A 22104-nucleotide genomic window follows, 5' to 3' on the forward strand; every position below is an offset into this window, starting at 1 on the left:
TTTAACAAGTGTCATGTTTTCAGTTAAGTGAAGACTTAGTGATCTTTTGTAGTTTGTTGTAAAATATGTAAATCTTGAAAGACAACCCAGTGTTCACAGTAATCCCAGATTCCAGACTCTTGAGACAAAATGGGGCTATCATAAATCTTTGTTTATGGCCTAATCAATCTATTGTTTAGGCCACTGGAAGCCTATATTTTATGTGGGCTTAATAGAATCGACTCCTTTAATTTTAACAATTATTGGTATATATTTTAAAAGCTGACTGTCTGCCAAGCAGAATTACTCTAAATAAACTTTATTCTTTTGCCAGAAGAAAATTTCATGGAAGATCTTCTAATGAAAGAAACTTTTCTCATTTAAGAAATGTCTAGTTAATTAGTTTAACTTTGGTCTACATGTCTAAGTAGATCCTGGCGGTTGTTTTAGAACTTATATGTACTTCTGGAAACACATGCTATATTCATTATAAAAAGAAAAGAAAGCATTTACTGTAGAGAATACAGTTAAATTCAATTTTTTAATAGACAAACTACACCTGTAGCTGGTGCCTTCGCAGGGCTTGTTTCCATTTTGTGAGAGTTCTCAAAAGAGCCACGCTTACATGTATCCTGGCACTAAACAAATTTCCTTTTGCAGAGAGAATCATATAAAGAGCTTCGTGTATTTTTCAAATAAGAGAAATAACAACAGATAATATTTTAAAAACCAACATTTAACCAGTGTTGTCTTACAAATAAAATCCAAGGTTGTTTCCTCCTGTTGCCTCTGGGTGGCACACTTGACTGCCTGACAGCCCTGTGATTTAAAAGGGCCGCAGGACCCAGGACTCTTGGACTTTATGGCATGAGTGGCCTGGTGGTCTTTCAAAATTTCCTAGATCTGAGAGAGTTGAAATGGTGTCAGTAGTGACCCATAACGTGTTGAATAATAAATAAGCTCTATGATGTTAACAATCCCTCCAACCTAGTAGTGCTTGTAGTAATTGAAGACTTTTAAGTTTAAAAGTAGATGTCTCACAGGTTGTTCTGTGACTCAATCCCATAAAGTCATGGCTTCATCTCATATAATAGCAAATTCATTATGTAACAAAGTTAATCATTTCCACTCCCAAAATAACACCTGTAACAATATCCAATCTTCAAATTGTGGAACATTCCCAAACAACTGTTTTTTGTGTAATTTTTACCAGTTTTAGCTCTCCTAACAACTTAATCATTTAATAAGTAACATAATGACCTTATCAAGTGGTATTTCTCACAATATAAATGTATTATGGGTTTGTGGTTTATTAGTATGAAGGAAAACATGCTTTGAAGTGGCTTTTTTCCCCCTTAATGGATTATTTAAAAATTTACCATTACTGGTTTATAAAATAGGATCATAAACACTTTCAAAATATCTATGAGCTGTGAAGCAGATTCTGGGTGACTTACAGGACTGCCCTGCCTGTCTGCCCACAAGGGTCTTCCTGTTGGCCTCGTCCGCTCAGCTGCTCTGTGCCTAGAGAGCAGGGGCAGGTGGAGCGGTCCCTTTCCCCAGCATCTTCAGTGCCAAACTGTACAGGGCACTGTGTGCTGTTGTCCATTGATTCTTCTCTATAGCTCAGTTAGATAAGTATCATCTCCCATTTTCAAAAAATATGCAGACCTTTTCCCTGGTGCTACACACCCACAAGGCTGTCAGAACTCGCATGCAGACCTAGCTCGCTCCCTGGGTAAGTCTCTTCCTTTGGTTCTCAGCTCACTTGTTTGCAAACAGTCCTTCCCTTTCTGCCTCCTGTGACTTTGGCTCACCTGGGCTCTGGCCTCAGTCCTGCCATGGAGCCCTCTCTTCATTGCACTCCCCCTGCAGACGCCTTCCCTAGAAACCTTCTCAACTCTCTTTCTCTTTCTCTTCTAAAGCTGTTCTGGGTTGTTCTTAGTTTTTCCTAATGTGTAAGCAGCTTTTTCACCTCAGTTGTCCCCAAAATATTTTGACATGAAAGGAGGTATGATTTGGATTTATTAAAAACAGTTCCTATTAATTTCATGATTATTTAAGACATATGGAAAGATCAATATGTGTGAAATGGAAGAGGACAGTTGTGGAAAGGATTTTTATTTTCATATTTTTAGGAACATATATCAAAGACTGGAAAGTTTTCTTTTCTTAAAATAAGCTATTTTTTAACAATGACTTACAGATTTAATGTCTTAATATAATTTGTTGCACATCAAAGTTAAATTCTCTTAAATGCAAAGCTTACATTAATGCAAAATTATTTTTCCAAATTTCCAAATAGAAATTTCAGGAAATATGGATCATTGTCATTTTCATCTATAATGTTGCATTATCACGTTTTGTAATGCACTGAAAAAGCATGAGTTTGCTCTCAGGTGGAGAAGCATGTGTTGCCTGCCCTGAGGTGACCCTCTAGCTACAGATTTAAGCATCACAATATCACCTTGTGACTGAGTATAACGGAGAGAACCTCAATGTGGTGTAACTGCTAAGAGCATGGGCCTCCTGTCAGCCTGAGCACGGTCTTTCACTTCTTAGCTGAGTGTTTTCAGGTCCCTGTGCCTGGGTTCCCTTCTTGTAAAATGAGGATAATTACAGTTCCCACCTAGAGGATTGTTTGACAGCTGGAACGGGGGAAAATGTGCTCTGCCTGGAGTTCAGACACAGTAGCCCTTTGTAAGCATGAGCCTGGTGCTCACACCAAAGCAGAAGCTGCAGCTCCTGTAACCTCATGGATTTTGTTTTCTGATATCTGAAAATATTAAGTTTTTTCCTTATGCATCTGTTGTCTTACTTTTAAACATAACGATTTGAATAAAAACTTAAAGACATAGTAGAATTTCAGGATCCAGGGAGAATTAGGCAGCCCTTGTACTAAGTTAGACATAAGTAAGGGTTCTTTTGCCCAGGTCTGCTTGTGGGTGATCATGGCCCTCTCTTGTATGTCCAGGCCACTGCCTCACTCTTATTCACACAAGGAAACACTAAGAAGTCTGAGCCCTGCATAGCCCATATTCCTTACACCTGAATTGGGACCGAGTATGGGCCACCAGCATGGCACCTGAATGTAGATATGAGGAGGAGCAGCAGCACACAGAAGCTGGTCCTCCTGCTGCCAAGATTCTGCTCAGCCACCCGTGTTACCAACCACTGAGTCAGTGGCAGGCTCTCTGCCATAGCCTTCTGCTGTGGCTGGGTGTTTCCGCTCACCACCTCTTCCTTAGCTTCGGAAAGTCATGCCTGGTTCTCTTAGCACTTCCTGAAATCCTATAAGCCATGCAGTGCTACTATAAATCCCTTCCCATGTTATCTCCAGAGTGGATCTCCTGTCACAATCAAGACCTGGCTTAGCCGTGAGCACTCTACAAGGTGTGGGGTGGCAATGCGTGACCCACATCAATCTGTCTCTGTGCATTAGTTTAACTCAGTTATTTTTTCTCAATTTTGGTAACTTACTTTGTAGCCAAGAATATTTAACTTGCTTTAGCAACATTTTACTTTTACTTAACTCCATATTTTAACAAAAACATAATTTTAAGCACCATATATATAGCACAATATCCTAGAAGTCAGAATAGTTCATGATTTTCTTAATGGATGTTACAACTCCCCTCGTGAGGCATATGATGGAATAATATAATAATAAACAATCGTTTGTAAAAAGATCCCATGGGGTCCCTCAGTGAGCGTAATACTTGCTGTGAGCCAGGAGAGCAAGGTGCAGGGTGATCCTCGAAAATTGCCTGTCCCCAACTCTCTTAATAACCCCGACAGCCCAGATCATGCAGGGATGTGCAATCATTGCATCACCTCTTCCCTTACAAAGAGCTGTCCTTTGTTGAAAATTTATACTTACAACTAGAACCATGTATGTTAGATACATATAAATTTCTAATATATTTAAGCCTTAAATATATTAGAGGCTAAACACACATGAATATTCAGAAAAAGCATTAAGATGACAGATTGAGGACTTCGTTCATCTCATATCCAGGGAAATAATTTTAATACCTGTCTCTAAAGTGTTCATTTTGTACTGTGATTTTGTACCAAGGTCTTAATTCATGAGCTTTTAATTCAGTCCTAGCAGTATAAAGTACATATTTATCATTTTAGAAGTTTAATGGATACTCTCTAAGTAACAATTTTTGTGAATTAGCAGAGGGCCTTTAGAAGGTTAACTTTGTAAAAGCTTCATTTTGAAAGAACTTGCTAAAACACTATGGGCTAGAACAGCCCAGGAAAAAAGAAATACCTCTGAGTCGTATTCTTAAGATATTTAGAATGTATTGTTCAAGGCTTCAGGATATAATATGACCTCAAAATGTGTTCAGTATGTGACCTTTATGGATGGAAGCCTCATACTGAGAATTTTAAGTGTGGAACACTAGACTCAGCTTTGTCACTCACTGACCACATTGGTAGGAAAAGAGTTGGACTAGAGAACCTCTAAAGCCCTTAGGCATCCTTGGGTCCTTGGGTTTACTTTTAGGCATTATACTGTTCGGGCCACATCACTCTTTGCTAAGTAAGGCCCAAGGTTCAATAATCTTTCTATGTTGAATATTTTTACCCAGCTTGGTAAAGACCTAGTAAGAGTTCAAGTGTATGACACACATGACTGAATATCTATAAGGTCTTCCATCTTGTGCAAAGAACAAAAAAGTGGTACATGCATTATGAAAATTGAATTCTGGTGAATCCCCTTCTAGCTAGGTTGATTTGAAAGCATCTCATGGAGGAGGTAGGATTTAGCAAGACCTTCAAGGACACATAGGATGTAAATAAGACAAAAAGCAGTCCTCTAAGATAGAGGACTCCACAGGCCATATGCAAGCAACAATGACTGGAGTAGTTCCAGGTTAGTGTAGGTACGTGTGGAAGTACTATGTGAACCTGAACCTAAACAGCACTGTAGAACCTTGACTCAGGGTCTCTTCATGCCATGGGTAATGGGGAGCTTTAAACGTTCTGGGCATGGCCACAAAGCATCTTAAGATGCTTAAGCCATAATGATTGTATGAGTAGAGTATAATTGTGAGAGGATGACCACAAGAACAGAAAGCAGTTGTGATAATAGTCCTTAGGCAAGTGAGTGAGGGCTGACAAGAAGTAAGGCATAGATAGGTTTGGGGTATGTGCGTGTACAAATATATTTAGGTGTGCACGTATTTGTACATGTGGGTATTCATATATATGTGTACACATATTTTGTGCATGTGTATTTGTATATGCATGTGAACTCTTCAAAGCAGGTACACACAGTGCTGAGTGGAAAGGGCTGAGAATCGGGTGGAAGCTCCTGGTACCGTTGGCCTTATCTCCAGAAGCCACGTCAGTTCAAACGGGCAAGAAGATAGGCTGAAAAACAGAAGGAGGGTGGGCACAGTAGCCCAGAAGCAACTGTGCAGAGTGACTTCTGCCTGAGACCCTGCCTGCCCTATGTTGGACATCATAGCACCAGGCAGGCAAGCGGGTGCATTGGCAGATGTGCCAAGAGGTGTCCCCAAGGAATTCTTGCCTGTTAGGAATTCAAAATGTGTGGGAAAGATTTCCAGGGACATTTTCTGTCTGGTTAAGAGAACATATTTTCTAACCCTGTTGAAATTCAAACAGTTGATGTGTAAACTGTAAATTTATTTAGAGTTATTAAAATAGAATTTCTAAAGGTCTCTGGAGTTTGATGTTTTTGTTAGCCCATGTTTGTTAGTATTTTCCAAAGTAATTTGACAGTTAAAGACAAACTCTTTTAGTTTTCTAAAAATACAGTTTTATCAGTTTAAATTTGTTTTATTCAAATTGAGATTTTATTGACTAAGTATTTTCTGCATCACTAAATGAAACTTTTAACTTAGGCTTGATGAAAGAATAGTATTTGCAAAGGTAAAAAAAATATATGTTATCCCTCTGCTGACATGTATTACTAATAACAAGAAGCTATCATATCATTAAGGTTAACACCATCAAGGAATATCTGGTGATTTCTGAGTGTTTCCAGTCATTTTTTTAGGAACGTAGAAGCCATGTATTAGTCAAGTTATGTCAGAGACAGTCTCTTTATAACTTCGTTCAGCTATCAGTGACAATGGAGACTTCAGATGTATGATCACACCACAGTGATAAACTGGAGGTTTTTCTTTTCTTTTTCAGATGTAAAACCAGTAATTATTTTCATTAAGCTGCCAATCCAGCCCATCCTCCCCTCAACAAGGAAAGTAGAAATATGTAGAAGGTAGCAGATGGCAGATGTTTTGGTTATGAGGTTTAACACGTGTTCAGTGAACTTGTTTCACACCTTTAAATGTGTAAGAGGATAGTGCAGGAGCCTGGTGCTTGGAAGGCGTCTACTTGAGAGGCCAGAAACTAGAGTTCTGTTCAATTTCCCTTGTTGGAGTTAAAGTCATAAAGAATTTCTTTCAAATAAGTGCTGTTAGTAAAGAATACAAATTAGGTATATTTAATCAAAAATCTTCCATATGTTCAATAAGACATGCTACATGAAATAAAGGGAAGCATAAAATATCCAATATGATAGCAACTCAGTATAGGTGGGAACTGAAAGGTTGCTTTTCCTAAACGTTACCATGTGATCCAGGGTGTGAGGGGTTTTTCAGGAGAGAACATACTCTTTGGCCTCGAGATCTGTTTGGAAGGAGGAGGTTCTATTGTGGCCTCTCCCAAGGCCCAAGTCAGAGCCTTTGTTAGTAGAAACACATTTCTCAGACAGAGTAGTTCCTCAGTAAATGTGTTGATTAATAGAAAATGCAAGAAGAAAGTCTTCCCTCTGAGGCTAGCTGTTTCAAATGCACATCGAGCTGCAGGTGAAGAATGGTTGACCAAAGGAGATACAACTCACGTCTCCACTGTAGGAGTGATTCAGCTTTCATGAGCCTTAAGCAGTGATGAGGGTTCCCCCCAGGAAACACTGGACAGTGTCTATAAATGTCGTTTGTTGTTGGAATGGAGGGGAGGGGTGCGCTGGCTTCTAGTGTGGAGAGGCTGGGGGTCTTGTTAGATGTCCCACAGCACACAACACCCATGAAGGGTTTGTGACCCAGAACTTCAGCCTGCTCCACAAGAGCCCAGACAGAAGGCCAAGAAAGAGCTGAGTAGCCCAAGCTCAGTGACAAAAGCCAGCTATGAGAAAGACCAGTGCTCTTAATTCAAGGAAATTAAAGCATGGGAAGATTTTGCCAGGGAGATTAAGGGAAGAATAGTAAATATTTTAGGTTGGATTATATGAAAATTGTCAATATTTTACTTTTTCAAGGGGTGGTATAATTCATATGGTTCAACTTGTTAAATTCTGAATTTATTTGAAAAAAAAATCAATTTAGGAAGTAAAACATGGAGCAATCTGATTAATTGTGCTTTAACAGGAAAGTGATCCGAGATGGAGGTGTTTTTTTTCTGGAAGCACAATCTGCAGAGTGTTAGTGACCTACAGTGGCAAAATCAGTGAGAGGAAGTGCCCTGAGCCAGGCGGCGAGGGCTTGAGTGCAGTCCCACCTAGGCACTCCAGGAAGCTGGGAGGAGGAAGGACGGAGAGAGCAGCTTGCCCAAAGGAGAGCTAGTGGCATACTGACATGGACCTTTGCTTTCTCTACATATCTGAGGCAGTGCAGTAGAGAGAGATTGGGCTACTTCACCTCCAGAGCCAGGACTAACAGGGGTTGCAGGGCCCCCCCCCACACACATTTCCAGGTGTGGTTTTGTTCAGACAGGGCAGGTGACTGATTATCTGTGTGTGCAGCCCAAGTCAGTGCCCTGTGATATTTCCTGGTTCAAGCTGCTTGGTCCGAGAGATGCTTCCCAGCAGTTCTCTGTGGCCTAGGGAGGGCGAGGACAGTTGGGCCTCAGTGGGCACTGGTGCGTCCTCTACGTAAGGGGTTCCCAGTGCTTGGCATATGGCTTGTTGAACTGCAAGATTTGTCTTTCCTCATTTAGAATTCTATGAAGATATTAAGAAAATTCATAGTTTTCTCTAGGCAGAGAGGCACCAAGAGCTGGAGACCTTGCTTTCAGAGGTGTTTCAAGGCCTAAAGTTGTCCTGGGGGAAGGTAGGATGCTTTAACTCCCACTTGGAAAGGAGTGATTGTTGAAGATAAGAGATTTTAAGTCATGATTGTGGTTTATAATCCATAAAGGATAGGTTTGGATATAAGGAAATAACATCAAGAAAACCATTTTAAATTGCAGGTTTCATGTCTGTGAGAAAGTGCTCTCCTTATTTGGAATAATCTCTTTTTGTTGGTTGGTTTCTTTTTAATTCACAACAATAAGTGGTAGTGCTGTAATTGCAGATTGTTTGGCTATTAATGCCACTTACTGGAACACATGTTAGAGAGAACATTGTTTTCTAAAGAAATAATAAACAACTGTTTCCCTTTTGTTCTCCCATGGAAAAAATATTCTCGAGTAGGTATTTGTGGGCCAGAGAATTTTGAACAGAATCTTGTGATCCTTTTATTAGTAAGACATAACAGTAAAATACCTACCATCTTCTCTGGGGCGAGGGTCATAGTGAACATGTTCAGGTGGTCTTATTTGCCAAGACCCAGCACCATTATCACTTAGCGGCTTCCTTTCCTGGTCCCCATGGCATGCTGACTGTCCCTGTGCTCTTGAACTAGCCTCGCTGAGCTATGGCTGGTTGTCCCCTGTCCCTGAGAGGTCATTGCTGGAAGGCAGGGCCATGCTTCCTTCTGTCCCAGACCTTCACAGCAGCAAGCATGGTACCTCAACCCTGTTGCCTCTTGAGAAATTTGCCAACTTACTAAAATATTTTGTGTGAAATTATCAGGATGATTTGGCTTTCATTTCAGACTTTTTTTCACCTAGTACTGGGGATTGAACATGCACTGAGTTACACCTCTAGCCCTTTTAAAAAAATTGTTTAGACAGTATCTAAGTTGCTAAGGCTGAGCTAGAACTTGTTATCTTCCTGCCTTAGCCTCCCAGAGGGCTGGGATTATAGATGTGTAGTACCTTGCCCAACTGAGACTTTTTTTCAGATAAGTGGATTTTAAATCAACTTATTTTCAGGTAATCTTGAAACTTTAAAATTTTAATAAGATCATTGATTATAAGTTTATAATTTAGGAAAGGAATAATGTGTGATCTTTGAAATTTGCCTTTTTGTAAGAGCCTTGTAAGGTACAAGGATGTGATTTAAAAAATATTATGGTGAATGTTTAAATAAAAATAAAAAATTATTACAGTAAAAGACACATTGCCATTAATCTCCCTCAAAATATTCTCTCTCTCATTAAACAAACTTATCCCATGATTCTTGCCACTTTCTGAATCAAGTCTGGAAGTGTTCTTTCATTAGTGTCTTTTTTTTGGCTTCCTTGATGTCCTGAATTGATTCAAAGCATTTACAGCAGTTTCTGTCAAGTAAAAACATGACACTGTGTCCTCATGCACCTTATTCACCAGATTTGACACCATGTGATGTCTGGTTCTTTCTCAAAGTCAAAATGACAGTTAGAGGTAAACATTTTAAATGGATTCAGAGCATTGAGGCAGCCATGACAGTGTAACAAAAGATACTCACAGAAGTGCACTTCTGCTTCAGAAAGTGGCAAGAATGATGGGATAAGTATGTTTGAGGTGATGGGGAGGACTTTTCAAGGATTTAGTGGCAGTGTGTCTTTTACTGTAATACATTTTAAAATTATGAACATTCCTTGTGTTTGTTGATCAGACTGTGTGTGTTGGACCTTCATTCCCATTTTGAAGATGGTGAAATTGCTGTTCAGAAGGTAAAGCATGTATCCAGGGTCAGATGGCAAATTAGGGGTATCTGTCACTGGAATCTTATCTTTAAAGCCCTCTTCTTCCTCCTTCTTTATTTCTGCCAACATCTGCCTTAAAGCACTTTCGTTTGAAGAAAGAAAATATCTGAAGCTTCCCAAATGAATTTCATTATCTGTAATTTAGAGGCCAAAAGCTACAGTATTCCTAGAATGTGAAGCAGTGAGCTATTTGTTAAGTCATTGGAGTTTGATGATCCAATAGGTGGTCTGTCCTTGCTGGGATGAGATTTTCTTGAAGGAGTGGTCAGTCTTCAGGGGGCAGGGTCATGAGGCGCCAGGTTTGTGGGCTTTGCTTTCTTAGTAGATCTGCCCTGACCTTTCTTAATAAACAAGGTGGTAAAGTTGGATTCTTTTCTCAAATTTCAGCCATTCTTGAGACTTCTTTGTCAAGCACAAATTAAATTTTTTTTAAAAAGGCTATAATTCTGTTGCCCACTCATAAAGGAAATTGTCACCTGTTGTGACTGCTCTTTGTTGTTCACCCAGCCCCACCCTTCGCTGGTAAGGGTCTGCAGGCTCCTGTAACTCAGTGATGTGGGTTGTCCTGATATTTCTACAGAACACAGAGATGTGTTAAGAGCTTCAGTTTTGCTGCTATGTGCAGATGGAATGATTTTGTTTATGGGAAAACAAACTATGGAGCATGCATTTTGTGTTATTCTAGAATGAAAAAACAGTAATCAAATTCCAAAGCTTATTTCTTTTTTGATGTAAGAACACCAGAGGACATGGAAAAGCTGCAACAAAAGCTGTTTTTTCCTTAGTATACTTCCAAGTGTAGGCTGGGAAACAGCTCCCTAAGACCCAGTACTACACAGCAGCCTCACTCCCAGCAGACCAGAGAGCCAGGCTTCCTGATGTTAGCAAATGAGAGGGTATGTAGTTTAATAGCATGGGAAGAGCCTTAAGTACTTTAGCAAAGCCAAGGCCATAGTTGATCAAGTATAAAACCTACAACTGCTGTGTGTCCTGGAGTGTTCAATTCAGGAAAAGCAGGAACCTTGGCTTCCTTTTGGAAGTCACACCCCACACACATGCAGTTTCTCCCAACACTTTTCTAAGAGGAATGCTTTTTCTCTTGAGGATAGCATTTTATGGGCCAGTTCCCATATATAATAATATTTCCTTGAGAATAGGTAGAATTTAATCTTACGGACTTATTGACTTCACTTGAAAGTATTACTTTCAGAAGCATTATTTACACATCTAAGTGTTTTATAGGCAAAGCAATGGGATGAAAAAACAGAGTAAAAGCTGAGTAAGGTTCCTGAATGGGGATTTACTCTGTCAGTGTGGAGGGACTCTGTGTCTGGAGGGGCTCCATGTGTGGAGGGACTGTGGTGCCACACTGACCCTAGTGTGCCGTGAAACAAGAGCAGGCTCAGCTTTATGTCTGTTCCTGGCCACTAACACAGTGTCTGGCCTTCACCCATCTCCTCTCTGCCTATAATAGGAAAAGATTTGCGTGATGATCTCTTGCATCCTTTTCTAAGTTTTTGTGCGCTCAGGAAAACAAGTTAAATACTTTATTATCCAAGTTTACTGAGGATGTGTTTTCCCTAAGTCTCTGCTCCATTCTGGGGCAACACTGCTCTGTGCTGGAGGCCACTTGAACTCCACATTAGGATGCGGTGTTTTTGCTTACTGTCATTGGCATTGTTGACTAAATCTTTCCTGCACCCTTGGAGCCATGACACTAGACTGGACTCAACTGTGGGAAACCTGTGGTTTCATCCGAGATTTTCTTTTTAGTTTTCTAAGAATATATTTCCAACTAGTGCATTTCTGAGCAAGGATGAGCAAGAAAGCTGAGAATAGGATAGCTGCCTGCTTCACTGGCACCTGTATTAATTATGCATGTATGTATTCTACTTCCTTTGGTAGTTCCTGTCTTAAGGATAGTACTTGCATAATGATGTACCAGAAGTGCATGTAGAACCATCCTCCTCTCTGTGCTGGCAGGGACTGACTGCTTTTGCCTCTGTTGGAGAACACTGTAAAAGCTGCACAGGATGGAGGTGCGGGAGAGGCCTAGAGAGACTCGAGGCAGGTTGACCTCTTCTGAAACACACAGCCGAGTACCTCAGCAGAAGCCAACTTTAATGTCCCTCTCCCTCCCTCCCTTGCCCCCAGGCATCAGTAGCTTCTTTGGCAATGCATAAGCACCTTCTACACAGGTGTGCCCCTTGGCACTGCTGTATCCATGTCCCATGTGTGGTATCTGACATGGCCAAGTCACTTCTGCTGTTAACACTTGCAGCAACAACCTGTTGCGGCCCTCATTTGCCAGAGTCTGATTTTGCAGATTTAACAACTCCCCTCAACCATCTGCATTAGCCACATTAAGGCAGCCTGTTGTACATACTACAATGTTGTGGACTGGAAGTGTATAAGGGTCAGCACTGGGATACTCATTGCCTGGCCAGGCCACGTGTCTTCAAGGTGCCATTGATGTAGCTGGGAAGTCACTTGCGTCTGTGGCCCTCCAATGGCTTTTCTCATCTTATGGAATGATAAGTATGCCCTAATCCCTTCTGGGCTGACCTTCAACCCACCAGCCTCCCAGTGGGCTGTGCAATGCCCAGTGTGGGACACGACATGAAGGACAGCAGCATCCATGATCTTGGCTGCAAGCAGGATGCTATGTGGGTCCGGGATCAGGAGCCTTGTGCTTTGTTCATGTGACCAAAGATTTGGAGCTAAGAGAGTGACTTGATTCATGGTGAAGGTGTTCTTTCCGGGAGACTCTCACAGCACTCTCTGCATTCTTCTCGAAAGCATTAATTTGCCACTCCCTCAAAATATTCTGAATAAAAGTTTTCCCTGGGTTTAGGTGCTGATCATAACCTCTGACTTTGTTCATGGAAGATGTAACAGGAATTTCCATTTCCAACATCCACACTCTCCCTAAGATCAAGAACAAGACAAGGTTGTCTGTTTTCATCCCTTCTATTCTGCAGTTCTATACTGTCTTGTAGATTCTAACCAGGGTAGGTAGATAAGAAAATTAAATAATATACATGCAGCCTGGAAAGAAAATAATTTATTTATATTCATAAATGATTTGATCATATATTTGGAGTCCTAAGAATACACACACACACACTAAACACACTCACAAATTATTAGAACTAATGAACTCTGTAAGGTTGCAGTATACAAGATCAATATATAAAAATTAACTGTATTTCTGTACACCAGCAATGTACAATTTGAAAATGAAATTGATAAAAATTTATTTATAATAGTATCAAAAAGAATGAAATACTTCAGAATAAATTTATTCAAGCAGGTGCAAGATGTATTCACTACAAATTCAAATGTTGCTATAGGAAATTCAAAAGTACCTAAGTAAATGGCAAAGTACCCTATATTCCTGGTTCAAAAGACTTAATGCTGACAGTACCCCCAAAACTGATCTACAGATTTAATACAATCCCTATCAAAATCCAAGTGCCCCTCCTTTTTTTTTTTTACAGAAAGGAAAAGCTGATTCTAAAATTCATATGGAATCACAGGGAATTCTGAAGAGCTGAAATAATCTTGAAAAGTAAGAACAAGCAGAACTCATTTTTTTTATTTTAATACCTTATACAACACTACAGTATTCAAAACAGTGTGCTATTAGTAAAATGGGAAATGCATAGATCAATAAAATAGAATAGAGTCTAGAAATGAACCCATATATCTGTAGTCAACCAATTCTTGACAAAGGTATGAAGATGATTCAATGGAAAAAGAAGTCTCAAGTGTTCCTGGGACAATTAGATATCTATATGCAAAGGAATAAAATGAAACCCTTAATTCACCCTGTATACAGAATTTAACTCCAAATGGATCAAAGACCTAACTGCAAGATCTAAAATGATGAAACTCTCAGAAGAAAAGGAAGGAAGAAATCTTTGTGATCTTGGATTTGATGATAAATTCTTCGATAATGACACCTGAAACGTAAGCAACAAAAGAAAAAAGTAGATAAATTGCTCTTCAAAATTAAAATCTTTTGTTCTTCAAAGGGCGTCAAGCAAATGAAAAGTCAACCCACAAAATGGTAGAAAATATTTACAAATCAAGTATCTGATAAATAAAAAGAATATGGAAAGAGGCCTCAGAATTCAGGAACATAAAGATAAATAGGCAAAATATGAAATGAGTGAAAGACTTTTAATATATTTACATTTCTTCAGAAAAGAAACATGAAAAGATGTTCAACAGTCATAAATTAAAAACCACAAGAAATGCTTATTATTAGGATGAGTATCATCATTTTTTAAAAAGGAAAATAATGTTGACAAGGAGATAAAGAAATGGGAACCCATGTACTTTCCTAGAGAAAAAAATAAAATGATAGAGCTGCTGTGGAAAAATGTTTGACAGTTCTCACAAACATTTAGGTGGTAGAACCAACATTTCCACTGGTAGATCTATCACCGAAAGAACTGAGAAGATATTCAGATGAAAATTTGTGCACAAATTTTGATAGCAACACCATTCATAATCACCAAGAGGTAGAAACAACTTCAGTGTCCATCAATTGATGAAAAGATAACAATATGGAATATCGACACAGTGGAATATTACCCAGTGATAATGAAGCAGTGCTACATGCCACAACATGGATGAACCTTGAGAACGTTGTGTTAAGTGAAAGAAGTCAGATAAAAAGTACCACCAATGTGATTTGATATTTTGAAATGTCCAGGGTAGGCAAATTCATAGAGATAGAAAGTAATCAGTGGTTGCTAGGTACTGGGTAAGATGAAAATGGAGAGTGGCTATTAATGGATATAGCATTTCATTTTGGGATAATGAAAATGTTCTCAAATTAAATAGTGGTGATGATTGCACAATTCTGTGACTATACTGAAAGCAATTTTGTACACTCTACAGGGTGGATTTTATTATATATGAATTATATCTCAGTGAAGCTGTCCCAAATAACAAAAAAAGAGAAGCAGTTAGGACAGCCTTTCCCCTTTGCCTGCCCTGTCCTGGAAGTGCAGTGTCTTGTTCACGCAGTTCCTACGGTGAGAAGCCCAGACAGCTTTGCTTCTCAGCCTCGGAACCCAATTACCCTGTCCTGGACCATTTCTCCAAGCCTCGGTAATGTCATTATATTTGGAGAAGTCACATTTTGTCCAGGACTGGTAAAAAATTTCTGCTTTTTTCCTGAACAGATTGCACCACATGTGGCCATTTAAAAAATAACGTATAGTATATGCCACATATTATTTGGCTGGATCATGGAAGCAGTTTACAGCTTTGTCCTGCTATCTTTTTATTCCCAGTGACTTTTCTGAAAGTGTGATACTGGTATCATGTTCTGCAGTGCTTTTTTTTATTGTTAAGGGCCATAATGTCAAAGGCCTTACTTTTTGTCACTAGGGGCCAGGTAGCAGCTTGTAGTGTGTAAAGGATACCCTTGCACACAGTTAAAGGGGCAGACACAAACTAGCAGGAGGGAGAGGATGGGCCTTGGGATTTGATGCTCCCAGATCTGTCTGTTCTGGTTACTAAGCCTCTTTTCACTCCATTTCTGAGCTTTGCCAGAAAGGCAGTAACTGATATTTACAAAGATGTCCTCAAGGTACCACAGGTTGTGGCTGCTATTAATTGTCACAGAAAATTTAAGTTTTATCCAGGGTTAGTGTTTGAAGTATTCCTTTGCATTCAAATAGTATTATAATTAATTATCCAAATACGGAATGAATCCTGTCTTTTTATTAGCCAGATCACTGGAATAAGCAAATCCCAGCATTTCCCACTTTACCAAACAGAAGACCTTCCAATAGAATTTCTTAGAGAGGATAGACATCTTCCCTGAAAAATAGTGAAGTCACCTAACTCATAGTGTCTGGGTTTCCTTAAAGTAAGAAGTGAAAGAAGGGCTGGATGGTTCAGCATACCCACATTTATTTCTTGATTCTCCTTGGCCTCACAGGGGGACTGAGTGATTTTGGGGGGAATAAGCAGATCTGTTTGCTCAGGAGAAGTAGGCACGTGTCCGCGGAAGAGAGGGAGACAGATGGCCGGCTATTGTGTTACAGCCATCATCTGCTGGCTGTGAGCAAATATTAAGTGAATAATATATATGTAATTGGTGTGAAAGTACAGTTGCAACATTTCTAATACTGTCTGAAGGATGGCTACTTCTTGAACATTTGTATTTTATAGAATCCTATATTGAAATTTTTTATGTATAAGGTTAATCCATTTAAAAATGCTTTAAAGTGAACATTTTTCCCCATTTTTGACACTACTGTGCAATATTTTGAATTGAAATGGCCCGTAATGGCCCCCTTTTTTTATTTTCCATAACAACACAAGCACTAAATTATAGCTGTGCAATTATGTAAACAATGGAAATGCTTCCAGAATGAATCTTTCCTTTTAAATTTTCATTTTGTGTAATTGTTGGAAGGTTTGGAGCCATAATAAACAAAATTATTTTACACATTTATCGTTCTAAAGGTCAATTATAAGAGAACTAAAGAACAGCACTATGCAAAACGAAGAAACCAATTTCTGTTGCCATCACCATATGTTTTTCTTATCACTTATGGTTTTTCCAGTTACTGTGTACATAGCATTCAATTAAAGCGATTCATTTACCGGGCCGAATGCAGTTTGTGTTTATAGAACTGTGCTTTGGAGGGGAGGAAACAACACGCCTCTGTTTGAATTACCTGATTTTTTTGCAAGATCAGTGATAAGAGACAGATGTTCTCACCATTCACTTTCTCATAAACCTGAATCTCTGGGTAAGCCACAAATTTGCAGTTACCATCTTAAAACCTAGCTTTTCACACCTGATAGGTAGCATGACACAGGCTCTTCACCAAAACAAGAGAAAAACACAAATTTGGTGGCCTGTTCCTCACATTATAGCATTTTACAGGATTATTTCCTTTGAACAAAAAGCACATAAGAGAGTTTTTGTGCTTTATCCTGGTCACTTTTAAAGAATAAACATAATGCCTAGTTTAAACTCCATTTGCCATTGAGCTTATTTATTTAGTTTATGGTTTTGTCTGTTCAAAATGTGGAAAAAGAACTAATTGTTGCTACTAAACTCACTTGTTTGGGGTAAGTTCTACTATTTCTCACAGGAATGAAACCTAGAAAGTCTCAAATAGTCATTTCCTCATTTGCCCTATTGCTCATACTCCTGTGCCTAATTGCTATTAAGCTTTGGTAAGGATGTTGTTTGAGGGCACTGATTTCTAGAGCTTTTTAGTATTATGTGTAATCCAAGAGGCTTGTTTGTGCCCCCTTTGAAATGTTTTTAAACACTGTGTAAATCAGAAGAATAATAGTTTACTGAATCATACAAGCTAAACCTATGCATTCTACAAAATAAAATGTTTCAGAGTCCTTCTCTTTTCCGACATTTTTTTTCCCTTTTCCTTGCAATTCTGTTTATTCCTGAATGGCCCTTTTCAGCTTGCAAAGGCATTTGTCCACATCTTCTTTCCCATTGGAAACTACTTTTTAAGGGAAGATTGTCCCATTTTATGAAAGCAAAGTGTGAAGCTTGAGGTAAAGCATGATTTTCCCAAGTCTCCCACACAAGGCTTTGGTCCAGGCCTCATGGTGCTAGTTCTGGAATTCTGTTGGCTGAGTGTGAGTTCAGGGGTGATTTCCGCTATTGCTCACAGCAGAGACAGCAATGAGCGACAACAACCTCCGAGGACGGACGGCCTCTCTTCTGGTCTCAGCTTGTCCTGTTGACACATTTATCCAGGCGTGGGAGTTGCCAGCAGAACTTCTGACAGTGCTGTGACACTACAAACCACCCTCTTACCAAGAGAGCCCCAGACCATCAGATGATGACATTTTTAGCAAAAACTTAGTATCATTGGCTTATTGTCATTGTTTGGTTCAAGGAGTATTTTCTGTTTATGACCAAGGATACTCATTTTCCAGAATAGTTTTACTTAAGTTCAAACCAAGTGAATCACTTAGAAAAACCTGTCAGGCAAGATGTTCACTTTGAGGGTGGATGCAACAAAGGGCCTGAGGGGTCACCCTGTTGTGTGTGCATATAAAACCCTGGAGAAAGGTTCACAATCTCGGGCTTTTTGTTTTATATTTCCAGAGATCCCAATTACAACTGTGGTCTCTGCGTATGGAGGGGAAAGTGCACCAGGGGTCCTGCTGGGAGTTGCAAATGTGCAGAGCTCTCTGGGTTCACTCTTTGGGGAACACGCAGCTGCTGTCTTTGACTAGCACACTGTTGTCCCTGCGTGTTCAGTGTTATCACAAAGATAGACTCTTTGGGTTCCATTTCCGTGCGGATGAACACAACAAGCAGGCACGCGGTTGTCTTTCGGCTGACTGGTCAGATGGCGCCCTCCTTAACCCTCGCGTTACCCTACCCCTGTGCTGTCTTTGGTGACTGCAGCATAGTCCCTGCTTCTCCTGGGCACTGTCTCACGTGGGTGGCAGAGGAGAGCTGGCCAGCCATCTGTTGCTGTGCCCTCTCTTTTCCATCTTCTTGCCCATGGAAACAGGTTCTGTTGAAGTGACTACTGGCCGAGGTCCAGGGCCTTGGGGAGCTGTGTGATTCAGCTCCACATGTCTGTTGTCTTTAGCATCAGTGGCAACTTAGTAATTTTTTCTGAATGCCCACTCACAGATCAATGCCTTTACTCTTACAGATTTTATGAAGCAAGATGGATTCCATCTGTAAATTCTGCCTTTAGCTTATTAAAGGATTTGGTTCCTAATTCCCATAAACTTATCCTAGAAAAGCATTTTTAAATTAAATCTTGAAATTCCAGCGGTAAAAATGGCTCATTTGACTTAAGTATGTGCTAAAGATCTTTAAAACCCATAGGCTTCAGAGTTTTAGTTCCTCATCTCAACAGATGGAATTAACACAAACATAACAAAGTTAACATCCTGGTTGTTTGCATTATTAATCTTCAGATGCATGGCATTCTGCTACCTTGCTCGCCAGGTTTGCACAAACCCTTTCATTGCAGCATATGTCAACAGAAATGTGCCTCCATCTGCCGCTGGAGAGCCTGATGCCTGATATTCCCAGACAAGGCCCGGCACAATGCGTACCTCTGTGAGTAATTACAGGTGTGTGGTGAGGAGCCCAGGGCATTAATCAGAGGCTTAATTATGAAAAAGGTGGATCTTTTGTTCCACTCCCAGAGCACGAGTTTACCACACACTTTTTAAGCTGCAGCACCCATCTGCTCAGCCCCTTAGAATATTTGCCTTGGCTGATATGGGCCCTAAAGTGTATGGCAGGACGTGATTAAAGCAGGTTTAAACATTAACTAGGAAGAAGCGTGGTTCAGGTTGACTTCCCTTTCTTTCCTCCCTGTATCTGTCTATCTATCTGTTTATTTTGGGTGTAGAAAAAAAGTCTGCTGAAATGCCAAAACTTTACATTAGGACTTGCTAAACTGCCATATGTGAGTTCTAGTAAATTAAACATGATGTAGTTGTTCTAAGGATGTAGTGTGGTTTATCAAAATTCATTGAGTGTACTAGAGAAAGAAAAACATTTTATGAACACATAGAAATTCTGTTTTAAGAAGGTAAGTTAAATGAGATTATTTTTAGTATGGAGGATTTGAGTTCATGTGTTAGAATTTAGCATGTTGCTACCACTTTGCTCTAATTTAATAGAATTAAGTCAGAATTATTTTGAAGGATTTTTCAGATCCTGAAAACTAAGAAACCAAAGGTCTTTGTATTTAGTGTTTTACCTAAGTATATATTGATAACTATTTCTAGGTTGTATAACTACAAGTCACAAAATGGTGGTACTTCAGTGTAGCTGAATGATGTGCTTTCCAAAAACTGCATAAATGAAGTTTGCAGTGTACTTCCTCATCGCAGTTGTGCATACATACACACGCATGCACACGCACATGCACATCATTCACACACATGTCCTCAGAGGTGTGGCTTGTCAGTGATAGTGTGAGTGCTGTCCAGGACTGGATTCAGACTGCTACAGGCAGGGATGAGGGGCCAGCAGGCCACCAGTGAGAGGCCTTCACAGACTCGGCCACAGGCATTTGAGCAGATGATGCTCTTAGTGCTGCATCCCACACAAAAGGCTACTGGGCACTTTGTACTCGGACTTGGGATCATACATGTTCTCAAATTCGCACTGACCCCTGGCCTTAGTGTATCCCTGATCACAGTATATCCTTATCATTCCATATTCTCTATCATAGTGCCTAAAATTACCTGAAGAATGACATTTCCATCCCTTTGCTTACTTTAAGGTTTTTTTAAATTTAACAACTTGCTTTAACTTTTAAAAATCAAAACCTAAAGACAGAACCTATTCTTTATTGTAGTGATAGGTGTTTGAAGGTTTTATTTCTGTATCTACCTCCTGTTCCCTGTAAGATGGGTGCAATAACTACTGTAGTAATCCACTTCCTGGTACCTTGTCACTGAAAAATGTCTCTCCTCTGCATCCTCATAGATATATTATACAATGGTCCTATGTATACACAAAGTACTTTTGAATTTTGTCCTAAAGTTTTCAATCATGCATACTTCTCTTCTCTTGTAGGATATCTTGAATACAATCATAAGACACTGCCCACCCCGATTCTTCTCCCTGGGTCTGCCTGGCTTCTCCATGCTGGTAGGGGACTTCATCACAGCCTCAGCCAGGGTCCTCGGCACAGACATGTTGGTGGTGAGTATGACAATGCTCAGATCCGAGCTCCCAGGAGGCCTCCAGATCGCTAACAAGGTTCAGATTTCTCCACTCTTAACAGGTGTCGACTCATTAGTGCAATGTGAAACTGGGCTCTCAGGGTAGATACCCTGGCAGCTGATGTGTGAAATTGTAGGATAAGATGACACACTGGTATTGGAAAGGCGTTTCATCAAAAGGCCAAAGTGTGAGAAATCATATCCTCACTAATATCTCAGCACATTTGCACTGTCAGAGGCAGGGCTTGTCTCTTAGAATCTTATTAGCATTGTCTAGTAAATGGTGGTATGGACGTAAACATCTGAAGTAAAAAGAGAATTTTAAGTGTAAATTAGCAGTTAGATACTTTTAAAAAATTAAGTCTTGGTTACTATCTTATAGAAAGTATTTTGTTTATTATTTATTTTTGTAGTGCTGTGGATCAAACCCTTTGACTCAGCATGTTAAATATATGCTCTACCACTTAGCTTTATCCTCAGCCAAAAAATATTTTCTTAAAATGTTAGAACACTAAAATTTTAACCAGAAATGAATATATATTTCTTATAAATCTGCAAGAAAGCACTGGCAAAAGTCTTGACTGAAAAATTAGAAGCAAATGGGCTAAATGTGCATTAAGGGTTACAAAAGGAATTTATTTTCTATCTCTGCATTTACTGCCACTATTTCACAATATCTTAATACCTTTTGAGAGAATACTTTTCTGCTTTTAAAATAAAAGGATCTTTCTTCCCATTTGTGCTCTGGATGGCAGATATCCATTCATTCATTTTTCCCTTTCAAATGGTATAAATAAAATGAGCTTTCCTATTTGCCAGGAATTTGCATTGAAGTCAGTGTGAGAAGCCAACATCCCAAATTTTGTTTAATACATATTTATCTTTTCTCTCCACTTATTTTTTTCTGTGCAAGGTAAATTCAAACTCCAAGCTGTAGGTTTTAAATATTTTAAATATTCTGTATATCTGATATTTCATGATGATCTTTTTGTGCTCTAACTGTATCTTATTAGTATAAATTAACAGGCAAGAAAATGGTAAAGAGATAAGGGAAAAGGAGGGAAGAAAAAATAAGAAAAATTCTGAATTTGACAACTTTTCATACTTCATTATGAATATTATTTCTGAAAAAGATTTTAGGATAATCTCAAAGAACCTTCAATGTTTGTTTTTTTGTGGTTTTTTTGGTACTGGGGATCGAACTCAGGACCTTGCTCTTGCAAGGCAGGCGGTGGAACCACCTAGCTAAATCCCTGGCCCTCAAGTTTATTTTTAACCACTTAAATCAACATTGAAAAAACTTACAAGATCCTGGCGGGAAAATCACACTTCTTTACTGAAAAATGCTTTTACTAATTGCTAGGAGAATTTTCTGTAAAAATGCTATAGGGAGATATATGATATACCTGTCCATGGTGATCATTCTCTGTGCAGATGTATCTTTTGGCTGGATGAGCTATTTAAAATAGCCACCCAGACATGCAGTTGGCTAACAGGTATATGAAAAAAATGCTCAAGATCAGTGGTCATCAGGGAAATGCTAATTAAAACCACAATGAGGTAACCATCTCACAACTGT

The 22104-nt window shown here is 39.4% G+C and overlaps 1 protein-coding gene across 16 annotated transcripts in view; it reads left to right on the forward strand.

Moving 5' to 3' along the window:
* The window catches only part of Ralgapa2 (Ral GTPase activating protein catalytic subunit alpha 2), a 364983-nt gene that overhangs the window by 141743 nt on the left and 201136 nt on the right, over positions 1-22104 (forward strand). For all 16 annotated transcript variants that reach the window (XR_015442045.1, XR_015442048.1, XR_015442046.1 and 13 more), the window contains one exon: positions 20377-20505. Coding sequence is in view for 8 of the 16 variants with exons in the window: in XM_087189021.1 (XP_087045147.1) it covers positions 20377-20505 (129 nt within the window). In the remaining 8 variants the exon portion in view is untranslated. The remainder of the gene's footprint in view (positions 1-20376; positions 20506-22104) is intronic.

Source organism: Heterocephalus glaber, unplaced genomic scaffold (assembly GCF_053883595.1).
Source record: "Heterocephalus glaber isolate CG9 unplaced genomic scaffold, H.glaber_assembly_v1.0 deba00001532, whole genome shotgun sequence".
Lineage (NCBI taxonomy): Eukaryota > Metazoa > Chordata > Mammalia > Rodentia > Bathyergidae > Heterocephalus > Heterocephalus glaber.